Consider the following 12,524-nt stretch of genomic DNA (forward strand, 5'->3'; position numbering starts at 1 on the left):
TCATTTCATGAGGCCAGCATTTCCCTGATACCAAAAGATCATTACCCTGATACCAAAAGGTCACTTTTGAAAAAGAGAAGGACACTAAAAAGAAAATTACAGGCCAATATCCTTGAATATCATCGATCCAGAAAACCCTCAACAAAATATTAGCAAACCGAATTCAACAATATAGTCAACTGACCCTTGAACAACATGTGAGTTAGGGAGAATGACTCTCTCATGAGCCATGGAGGTGGCTCAGCATAGAGTGTCAGAGCCCAAGTAGGATGAAGAGGTGACAATAGGGGAAACTTCTATCATATAGATTCAGAGTCTAAGGAGGACATCTGTGTTTCAGGGTAGCCTAATACAGTGTTCCTAATCAAAAGGAAGAGAGCTTCTCTCATAAAAACTGATCAGAAGAGAGGTGCCTGGGTGGCTCAGTGGGTTAAAGCCTCTGCTTTCAGCTCAGGTCATGATCCCAGAGTCCTGGGATCGAGCCCCCATCGGGCTCTCTGCTCAGCAAGGAGCCTGCTTCCTCCTCTCTCTCTGCCTACTGTGATCTCTGTCTGTCAAATAAATAAATAAATTTTTTTTTTTTTTAAGATTTTATTTATTTGACAGATAGAGATCACAAGTAGGCAGAGAGGCAGGCAGAGAGAGAGGAGGAAGCAGGCTCCCTGCTGAGCAGAGAGCCCGATGCGGGGCTCAATCCCAGGACCCTGGGATCATGACCTGAGCTGAAGGCAGAGGCTTTAACCCACTGAGCCACCCAGGCGCCCCAAATAAAAAATCTTTTAAAAAATTAAAAAAAAAAAGACTGATCAGAAGAGCCACATTGCAGAGAGGTGACCCAGTTTAGGTTGGTTTTAGAAACTGAGTGGATAAAGAAATGTTCACACTCAAGTTCAAAACTTGAGCAAGGAAAAACAGCAGCAAACTTGAGCAAGGAAAGGGAGCCATCTGCTTAAGAGAGAATGTGGTAGCAAAGATGGGAGATTGGTTACATACAGGAGATTTTATCAAATAAGAAAATACTAATTAAGCGTGATAAGAGCAAGGTTCCTCATTGTTAGAAGAGTGTGACAAAGAATGGAAAAAGATAAAGCTAGAACTCCATTGTTTCATAAACATGTTTAATGTGCATGTATGTACATAAATTTTTGTGTGTATGTGTTTCCTAACTCTGTCCACCAAAAGGATATAAGAACAGTGATACCTCAGTAGCAGTGAGCACACCTGTTGCCATAGCTCCTTGGAAAAATGGTGGAAACCTTGGTCTGGAGTGTGGAAATACAAATAAGCCTGGAAAATCTTAGTGTGTCAGAAAGCAAGGAAGTGATTAAGAAATGATAGGACCATGTCAAAAAGAAGCCAATAAAGTGGTTCTCATTGCTCAAACATGAGGCATTTTGAACATCAAAATAAAGGATAGTAGCAGATTATAAAATAAAATAGAAATCTGCAAGTCTGTATAATAAATAGAAAAATTAAAGTTTTATGAAAAAAACAGGATGTTTATATAGATTCAAAGTATCTTCTCGAAAAAATATTAATTACAAAAGGAAACAGAGAAACTTACCATGAAGAAGTCTGACAGACGCAACTTTAATTGATGTAATGTGAACACCATCAATAATGGAAGCATTCGAAATCATGCACCATTTCATAGAATACAATGAGAAAAATAGAACACTTCTGTGATGCTCCTGCCAAAGATATGTAACCCAAATATAATCATAGGACAAGCCCAAATTGGAGGGACATTGAAGAGTCTTGTATAATTCAAAATGACTTCAGCAGTTACCTTAAGAGACCAGAAAAAGAGAAGCAAAAGTCATTTGGCTGATTTAGTAGGGCAAGTGACTTTAGATCTTAGGGTTGTGATTGGTTCAAGCCTCACATCAGGCATGGAGTTTACTTAAAAAGAAGGAAAGAACGAAAAGAAAAAGAGGAGAAAATTCAACCCAGAATAACTAGAACAAAGAGAATTTTAAAAAGTCAAAGCAGGTGGGGCGCCTGGGTAGCTCAGTCGTTTTAAGCCTCTGCCTTCTGCTCAGGTCATGATCCCAGGGTCCTGTGTGTAAGCACCGTGTTTGGCTCCCTGCTCAGTGGGAAGCCTGCTTCTCCCTCTGTCCCTCCCCCATTCTCATGCTTGTGAATTCTCTCTCAAAAAAATAAAAACTTAAAAAAAAAGCAGGAATCAAATAAAAAACAAAAGAACAATAGAGAAAACCAATGAAACAAACAAAAAAACCCTCTAGTTTTCTGAGGTATGCCTGGGTGGCTCAGTCGGTTAAGATTGGGAATTTTAGTTTCAGCTCAGGTTATGAACTCAAAGTCCTGAGATCAAACCCAGCACTGGCTCTGTGCTCAGTGGGTAGTCGGTTTGAGATTCTCTGTCTCCCAACACCTCTGTTCCTGTCCCCTTCCTGGTGCTCAGGAGCTCCCCTGCCCTCACTAAAATAAAGAAAGAAATCTTAAAAAAAAAAAAAAAAGTCCTCTGAGAAAATAAAATTGATAAACCTCTAGCCAGCTTGATCAGGGAAAAAGAAGATGCAAATGACCAATATCAGGAATGGGAAGTGACATAACTACACATTTTACAGGTATTAAAAGGATTATAGGGAAATATTATGAACAATTTTATGTTAATTTATTAATTTAGATAAGATGCACACTTTCCTTGATGGAAATGATCAAGGCTTGCGGTTGCTACAGAGGACATCATTGGAACATTTGATTGAAATTTGAGGTTGAGGATTAGATGATAGTCATGTATCAGTATTAATGGCCTGATTTAATTGTGGTTCTTTAGAGGAAGGTTCTTATTTATAGGAAATACAAAAGTATTTAGGGATGGTAGGGCATTAGGCCAGCAACTTAGTGTAAATTGAGACACTTGAAAAAGTTTTTTGAGCTCCACATGCAATTTTTTTTGCAAAGTTTGCAACTTTAAAATTTTTTAAAATTTAAATTAATTTAATTTTTGTGAGAGAGGGAGGGAGAAAAAGAATCTTTTGCAAGCTCCACACCCAGCACAGAGCCCAACTGAGGCTCAGTCTCCCAACCCTGAGATCATGACCTGAGTTGAAATCAAGAGTTGGGCACTTAACCAACCGAGCCACCCAGGTCTAACTGCCCCCCACAGATATTTTACACAATGCTTGCATGCCTTTATATAACAGGCACATATTTTAACAAGAATGTGTCTTTCTTTTACAGCGGAAAGGAAGCCTCCTTTATTTAATATGAATGCAATGAGTGCCTTATATCACATAGCCCAAAATGAATCCCCTACACTACAGTCTAATGAATGGTGAGTATTGCTGAGACATATATTACTCAACATTGTATAAATTAAATACTTTTTTATAATGTTATCAAAATGATTTTATTTCAGTTAGGTAAAGTGTATTACCTGAAGAGATATTAAATTGGTTTATCTTACCCTTGTATTTATCTTGTTTAACATCTGGTTTTCGTAACATATATGTAATTCAGTTCAGAGATAATGCCACATGGAAGCAGGAAATATTGCTTTTTACAAAAATTCATAATTTATTTTTTCTTTGAACTTTAGGAACACATAATCCTGATTATATAATAAATAATAAATATATAATAACATAATTTAAACATTGATATTTTATTGGGGAATGGTTTATAATTTATCAAGTATAAAACATAGGTAAAATGGGGGCGCCTGGGTGGCTCAGTAGGTTAAAGCCTCTGCCTTCGGCTTAGGTCATGATCCCAGGGTCCTGAGAGAGCCCCGCATTGGGCTCTCTGCTCAGCAGGGAGCCTGCTTCCCCCCTCTTTGTCTCTACCTGCCTCTCTGCCTACTTGTGATCTCTGTCTATCAAATAAATAAATAAAATCTTTAAAAATAGGTAAAGTGATTTATCAGAATCATCAGGTAATTCATAACTTGGGGATGTTCTAATTGTTATTATGATGTTTATATTCAGAATACTGTTATTCTGTCTCCTGGTACTTCCTTGATTTGATTAAGTTAATTTATGTAAAGAAATTTATGGAGAACAGATTGACAGTTTTAGAAAACTAGGGTTTTTATCAGTGATAGAAAATTTTAGTGTATGTACCTAAGTGTATTTAGGTGTGTCTAACATTTGAAAAATTCTAGAGGCATATCAAGCATATTCAGTATTTTTAAATTGACAAATAGATGTATAAGTTAATGAAACTTAATTTTTTTTTTTAAAGATTTTATTTATTTATTTGACAGAGAGAGATCATAAGTAGGCAGAGAGGCAGGCAGAGAGAGAGAGAGAGGGAAGCAGGCTCCCTGCCGAGCAGAGAGCCCGATGTGGGACTCGATCCCAGGACCCTGAGATCATGACCTGAGCCGAAGGCAACGGCTTAAACCACTGAGCCACCCAGGCGCCCGAAACTTAATTTTTTTAATGATTGCATACTTAAGGTGCATTAGTAGGTCTTTGCTATGTGTTTAGAGATACTTAGAAGGAATCCTTTGGCACAGAGTCTAGCATATTGCTACATATCAGTAATAAATATATTGAACACGAACTCTCTTTACACTGTTTGATATTTGGGGATTCAAAAAAGAATTCTTGTGTATAAGGAACTTAAATCTTATGTGAATATGAAAGACAGACATTGATGGAATAATTGTTACTTACTGCCTTCCTCCCTGAACTCTCATCATTAACACTGTATAAGATAATATGTTGCAGACTTCTGATGTTTTTAAAAAGTATCGGAATTGATTTTCTGGATTTAATGCAAGTTTTTCCATTTTTTGGAAATAAGTAGGTATAAAACTCTTCCTTCCAAAGTAAATAGATTGATGTTCTGAAAATGCTAGATAGAAGATGACCCAAGGGGCAGACAAGAAAGGGAGATGGCTTAGAGAATAGAAAAGAAAATTGAAAAGAATGTTATCTTCAGTTTGAATGCAAAGAAGAAAAAATTGGCTTCCCTAATTTTGCCTCAATATAGAACAAGTTACCGTATTTAAATTATGTGAGTGGGATTTTTTTTAAGTTTTTAATTTAAATCCCAATTAGTTAACATACAGTGTAATATTGGTTTCAGGTTTACCATACAGTGATTCAACACTTCCAGCATCACCCTGTGCTCATCATGACAAGTACACTCCTTAGTCTCCATCTCCTATTTCCCCCATCACCCCACGCACCTCCCTTCTTTTAACCATCAGTTTATACTCTGTAGTTAAGGGTTTGTTCCTTGGTTTACCTCTCTCTTTCTTTTTTTTTTTTTTTAACCTTTGCTTGTTTGTTTCTTAAATTATGGGAGCAGAGTTTTTAAATCATCTGTGTAAATTCATCTTGGAAAATGATAAAGATCCATTGGTTGGTTTAGATAGCTTTTCATAGACTTATATAAAATCTATAGTATATTGCATTTGCTTTTTTTATCATTCCTTTTCCACTTCCCCTCCTACTAATAGGCAGATGTCTAGATTTGTGGATTTTTTGAATTACGTTTTTATTTAAATTCCATTTAGTTAATATACAGTGTAATACTAGTTTCAGGTATAGAATTTAGTGACTTAACACTTAATATAACACCCAGTGCTCAAAAATGAACACTTCATGAATTTCCATGTCATCCTTGCACAGGATGCTAATCTCTGTATTTCTTGTGGATTTGTTTTAAAAGGAAATAGCAATATGTTCACTTGATACTTTCCTTTACAATAGGTCTGATTATTTTCGCAACTTTGTAGATTCTTGCCTCCAGAAAATCCCTCAAGATCGCCCTACATCAGAGGAACTTTTAAAGGTTAGTTTTACTAAGTCTGTTTTCTACCTATAAGAAATTATTTTAAGGGATGTGTTTTATTTGATTTTGGATCAATATTGAGTATGCTCTACTAATTTTTACTGAAACATTAATTTTATATACTGTTCTCTTTTGGAACTTTTCTTAGATGCAGAATTTTTTGATTTGTGTTTTCAAAATTAATTTTTTTACCATGTCTGAATAGAATATATAAATATTCCAAATAGTACCAATTGATTGTTTATATGTGTAAGAATATTCCTGAGTTATAACTCCACATTTTAATTCATGTGAAACAATGTCATATTTAAGGTTAGTAAAACATAGTTTAACTTTGGATTTAATTTTTATGTCTGCCATATTTTATATAGTCATCTATATTATGTTAAAATAATATGAAAGAAAGAAATGTATATTTATATAAATATTGTGGGAGAAAGCTTTCAAAAGAAACTTAAAAATGGATATCATGTTTCTTTTTCCCTTTTAGAAATATATTTTTCTAACTTGACAATGAAAATATTTTAAGAATCATGTAAATTCTGTTTACAGAGTTTGGTTTGACTGCTTAATTTAAATACTTTGGTATATGCTTTCTGTTCTCAAAAATTTATTATTTCATTTGGAGTTTGGCCATCTTATTAATAGTAGTAATAGTATTGTTGAACTTAATACAGTTCTTAAAACTAGATAAAGCAATAGTAAGTAGGATTTGACTCTCTCTCCTTGTGCCCCTAAGGAATATTGGTGATTTTTCACTATAAGATTTAAGTAGACTATTTTTACGTGAATGTTTTAGAACTTCAGAGAGTTTCAGTTTATTTTCACGAGTACACATCAGTTAAATATACGAAGAAATTGAAAAGATCGTGTGTGTGTGTGTGTGTGTAGTAGTAGTAGTAGTAGTAGTAGTATTTGCAACCACAGTATGTAGAAGAACAGTAGAATTTTAGTAATACTTGTGGGATTCAAGATAGTGAGCTCGTTCATAGTCTCAGAAATGAAAGCCTGAATAAATAGGTACTAACAATAGCAGCTAAATGTTTAGTATAGCTAGGAATTATATTAGTGATAAATAAGTAAGATCCGTAAGTAGAAAACTATCAAACTTAGAAATTTAAGATGTATTATTTTTTGATAAGAAGATTGAGTATCATAAATGGTGATACATACCAAGCTAAGGCTCAGGAAAAAGAAAAAAAATCTGATTGGCTTCTTACACTTGCCTTATATAAGCAAAAGAAGCTGTTTTGGTTATAACCCAACCCACCAGGGCCAGATATTTGGTGATTAGATCCTAAGTCTGCATATAGTATTAATTTTCCTGGTTTATAGCAGGAAATTGAAAATGATAAGGAATTATCTATCAAGTACTTCTTTCCCTTTGGCCTAATTATATTTCTGTTGCAGTTTATCATAAGAAGAGTTGATAGAAAAAAATTTAAATGTACAAAGCTATCTCGGAATTAAAAATTGGGGACGCCTGGGTGGCTCAGTCAGTTAAGCATCTGCCCTCAGCTGAGGTCATGATCCCGGGGTCCTGGGATTGAGCCCAGCATCAGGCTCCCTGCTCAGTGGGAGTCTGCTTCTAGCTCTCTTTCTCTCTCAAATAAATAAATAAAATCTTAAAAAAAAAAATTAAAATCTGGAAATAACTGTCCAGAATTAGAGTAATGGTTGAATGATTTTAGCATAAATATTTGATGAAGTAATCCATAGACATTATGTTATGAATTTGAAATAATACTTATGACAATGATAGTAGAACAAAATATCGTATAGTTCAGATTCTGTAGAGAAGCTTTTTCCTCTTGGGGGAATGGCATCCATAGGCATTCAGAATGGTCAGGCCAATACAGTGTCTAACAAAACTTTGTTGTCCTGAACCCCTGGTAATAGAATCATTTACCTTTATAACAAGAAAGTTGGAAAAACACCCAAATGCACATGTGTTGTGCTCCCAGGTGGACCTTGAGTAGTTTGTGCTGTGACACCCCAGTTCTTACAAGGTTATCTAAAACAAAAACAATGTCAGTGGAGCCTGTGAGGGTTCCATGTGTGCTAAGTGTGTTCATGACAGGATCAAGTGTGCTTTCCTTATTGAGGAGCAAAAAATTGTTGTGAAAGTGTTGAAGGTACAAGTGCAGAGTCAGAAAGCTAAATAAAAGGATGTTGGGTGGCTTGGTAGGTTAAGCATCCGACTCTTGATCTCAGCTCAGGTTTTGATCTCTCAGAGTCATGAGTTCAAGCCCCATAAATTCATGTCCAGCATGGAGCCCAATTTAAAAAAAAAAAAGGAGCTAAGTTAAAAAAAAAAAAAGTTTTTTGAATGATTAAAATATCAAAAGGCAAAAGAAAAAATTATTTAAGGAAATTTGAATTACAAAGGTAAAGAATTATAAAAATTGTAAATTTATATTATATAAATTATAAATATATATAAAAAATTACAAAAGTATTATAAGAATTCAAGTACGTCTCATAGAACTCAAGGCACAAGGTGTCTTTCTGCAATCTCTATGCTAACTATGTATCCACAGAACAAAATTTATACATAGAAAATTTCTGTAAAGAAATAAGTCAAGGGTGCCTGGTGGCTCAGTGGTTTTAGCCACTGCCTTCTGCTTAGGTCATGATCTCGGAGTCCTGGGATCGAGTCCCGCATCGGGCTCTCTGCTCATCAGGGAGCCTGCTTCCCTCTCACTCTCTCTGCGTGACTCTCTGCCTACTTGTGATCTCTCTCTGTCAAATAAATAAATAAAATCTTTTAAAAAAAAAAAAAAAGAGAAAGAAGTCAAAATATAACAGGGATTATTCTGATGGTGGAATTGTTCTATTTTTCTGTATTAGATAAGGTTAAGCTTATTAAATGTTAGTGGTAAAAATCACTAATAATATAATGTCTTTTAAGTAATTGCTAGTTATAGAGTATTGTTTATCCAACATCTAAAGGAACTTTTTATAATATCCAAGTTTATGTTACAAAATTCACCAGAAATACATTCCTGTTGAAACCTAATACAACCCAGAAGTGAACATACCTTTTCTATGAAATCAGTTCTAAGAATATGTTAACCTTTATTTAGCCCTTATTTAGGTCTCTAATTAGACTTAATTATTAGTGTTTAATTAGACTCTGATTATTTCAATGTTGCTTTTTCCGTTGGTCAACAAAGGTACCATATTTCCATAAATGTACAGGGGTAGTTATGTATGCCCAGAGTGTATGTATGGAGATGAGAGTTTGGTAAATACAAGAAGTCAAAACTCTAATAGAATTAGATAGCTATAGATTATATGTGTTATCTATCATGATTACTTAAGTTAGTAAGTACCCTCTAGGAAAGGGGTACATTTGTACTAATTGAGAAAATAAATAGGCTTCCACCTAACTTTTACTTTCTATTCTTATCCAGCACATGTTTGTTCTTCGTGAGCGCCCTGAAACAGTGTTAATAGATCTCATTCAAAGGACAAAAGATGCAGTGAGAGAGCTGGACAATCTGCAGTATCGAAAGATGAAGAAACTCCTTTTCCAGGAGGCACATAATGGACCAGCAGTAGAAGCACAGGAAGAAGAAGAGGTAATAAGTTAGAAATGATTCAGATATTGAGCTTTGCTTCTTTATTAGCTTCTTTCCTTGTGCAACTTGTCTTGCCATGAATGTTTTGTATTAGTGTTTCCCAGATTATGTTTTCTTAACACTGGTCCCGTAAGGTCCCAGGTGGGAAAAGTGTTTTGCATTCTTTAAACCCACCCCCTTTGTAGTACTCATTGATACAGTAAAGCCATGCAAAGTCTTTTATTAAAGAAACCTATTCAACTTTAATCCAGTCGCCATCAAATTTTTTGGATACTGAACCCTCTTTTGCCTTGTCTGGTTCCATGGGACATGCTTTTGGAAATATTTGAAATTACAGACTATGGAAGTTGATAGTACTCATTCAGAAGTCTTTAGAATTACCACGTGTTGTGCTCTGTCAGGGATACTTGATTCTTTGCCGTTCTGTATCACTTCATTCCATCTGCACAGTTCTAAAATATTCATTTTACGGATGAGTAAAGCAAAGCTCAGAGTGGTTAGCTCATCATAGGTTAATATGGGTTCAGATTCATGTATCTCACTCTCACATGTTCTTTCCATGTTGCCTTTTATGGAGTATGGAAATATAAATTTGCAGAAGAAATGTTACATAACTTCCTCACAAGGAAAGATACATATAGAACTTACTATTTGTGGAGCTATCTTTTTTACTCTAAATATTTTCAGTTTTCTTTGCTCCTGTCAGGATTCTTTGATTTTTTTTTTTTTTTTTTTTTTTTTAATTGCTTTCCAGGGGCGCCTGGGTGGCTCAGTGGGTTAAGCCTCTGCCTTCGGCCTGTCATGATCTCAGGGTCCTGGGATTAATCCCCGCATTGGGTTATGCTCAGCAGGGAACCTGCTTATGATCTCTCTTTCTCTGTCAAATAAAATATTTAAAAATAATAATAATAATTGCTTTCCAGTGAGAGATCACTTCGCGTTCTGAGACCAGGAGTAATAGCTATTTACTTTTCTTTTTTAATAGGGCTACACACAATTAATGAACTGTGAAATATAAGACTTTCTTAACTTAGAGTTTTGGTTTTGTTTTTTAATTCTTACAGTAATCATTAGAAAATTATTTTGAGGGTAATAAGGGTAGGACAGTCAGTTAAGCATCAACTCTTGGTTTTGGCTCAGGTCATGATCTCAGGATCATGAGATTGAGCCCTGTGTATATATGGCTCAACAGTTAGTGCAGTCTTCTTGGGATTTTCTCTCCCTCTACCTAACCACACCCCAGCCTCACTCACTCTTTCTTTAAAGTAAATAAATCTAAAAAAAAAAAAAAAAAAAAAGGAAAAAGAAAATTGAGCTTTTTTAGATATATAAAATATTTCAGTAAAGTAAAATTAATAAAATTCTAATGCAGTTAAATCTATAATAGCATCTCTTTTAGACTAGGATATAAGAAAAATTCATATATATATTTATACTTTATATATATGTATATATGCACCATATGTCTTTATGAAATTCTCCATATCTTACAGAATCTTGGTATGGTAAGACTACTAAAATGTTGGTGCCCAGATACCATGGCTTGCCTGGTTACTTCGTAAAAGCATTTTTATGAGTGTGATTAAATGTACAGGTAATATGTAATTTTTAATTTACAAAAAGTAGATAGGAATCAATTTTAAATTAATTGATGAAAAAGGGTAGGCCAGAGAATATTTTCTCAAGAAGGAAAATATACTTAGTCTTCCTTAAAAAATAACAACTAAGAGGCACCTTGTAGCTCACTTAAGCCTCAGACTCTTGATTTTGGCTAAGGTCATGATCAAGGTCGTGGAATTAAGATGCTGCCTCAAGCTCTCATGTGGAACCTGTTTGAGATTCTCTCTCTCCCTGTTGTTCTGCCTCTTCCACCCCGCTTGCATGTGCATGTCAGCACTCTCTAACAACAATAACAACTAAAAGTGGTTATTTGTAGGATTGAAGAAAGATTGGGGTTTGTTTTAACCATGGGAATTATTGAGAAATGACCAGAATATCTCCATACATATACCCCATGAGATGATGTGTGGTAGAAATGGATTTCAGAAAATATCAAACAGTTTAGAGAAAATGCTATACTTTGGAAATAACCTATAACTGATGAACTAAATTTTTGACACAGTTGGGCTTTTTGTTATTTACTTGTTAATTATTTTTATTTGTTTTTCAGTTGGTAGACTTCCTGGTTTTGGCAAATAGAGGGAATTTCTCATGTTAGACCTCTATATTTCTTTCTAAAGATTGTGTGCTAAGCAGCATGATAGGTGATTATAATTAGCAATTTCAAAAGAGATACAGATATTTGAACCTAATTCTCTTTTCCCTTAGGAACAAGATCATGGTGTTGGCCGGACAGGAACAGTGAATAGTGTTGGAAGTAATCAGTCTATTCCCAGCATGTCCATCAGCGCCAGTAGCCAAAGTAGTAGTGTTAACAGTCTTCCAGATGCCTCAGATGACAAGAGTGAGCTGGATATGATGGAAGGAGACCACACAGTGATGTCTAATAGTTCTGTCATCCATTTAAAACCTGTGAGTATTTGCATTTCAGTGAAAAAAATTTCAACTTTGGTAAATAATTTTCTTCAGCTGATTAGTTCAGAGATTCTCTTGGATGTTTCAGAAGTTTGGAACATAATTAGGTAACTTATTTTAAAGTTGGCATTAGGCTTATTTTCCCAGTATAATGTCTGCATTTGGGAAACTAATGTTTTAAGAATATGAAAAGGATATTTTAAAAATCATAGAAGAAAGAAGTATAGAAACACTGTGTTAATATATAATTTGAAGTTAGTTTCATGAAAAATACAGTATTTAAAAATAGTTAAGTATACACATGAAAGTCATGATAATGGTTGTCTTTTAAGAGAAAGGGTTATGATGGGTAATGATCAAAAGTGACTTGTACTATCCATAATGTTTATATCTTTAAAATAAAACTGAATGTAATTGCCAATAATTGTAAATTTGGGGTTTAAGAAAATAAGGGTTTTGCTACAGTGTTCTTCATACTTCTGAGTGCAGAATTTTTAATTTTCTTGAAAACATTTTGAAAATCAGGTAACTTGTTTTTAGCAACCAATAGGAATACTTCTTTTTTAACTTCACAGCTTGCAGTATTACCTAAAAACCTACTAGGCACAAGAGCTAACAGGTAGATCTAACCCA

General features: G+C 34.6%; 1 protein-coding gene across 2 annotated transcripts in view; it reads left to right on the forward strand.

Moving 5' to 3' along the window:
• The window catches only part of TAOK1 (TAO kinase 1), a 173,905-nt gene that overhangs the window by 118,108 nt on the left and 43,273 nt on the right, over window positions 1-12,524 (forward strand). For both annotated transcript variants that reach the window (XM_045984362.1, XM_045984363.1), the window contains exons 9-12: window positions 3,208-3,301; window positions 5,691-5,772; window positions 9,189-9,356; window positions 11,685-11,888. In XM_045984362.1, coding sequence (XP_045840318.1) covers window positions 3,208-3,301; window positions 5,691-5,772; window positions 9,189-9,356; window positions 11,685-11,888 — 548 coding nt within the window. The remainder of the gene's footprint in view (window positions 1-3,207; window positions 3,302-5,690; window positions 5,773-9,188; window positions 9,357-11,684; window positions 11,889-12,524) is intronic.

Source organism: Meles meles, chromosome 18 (assembly GCF_922984935.1).
Source record: "Meles meles chromosome 18, mMelMel3.1 paternal haplotype, whole genome shotgun sequence".
NCBI classification, from domain to species: Eukaryota; Metazoa; Chordata; class Mammalia; order Carnivora; family Mustelidae; genus Meles; species Meles meles.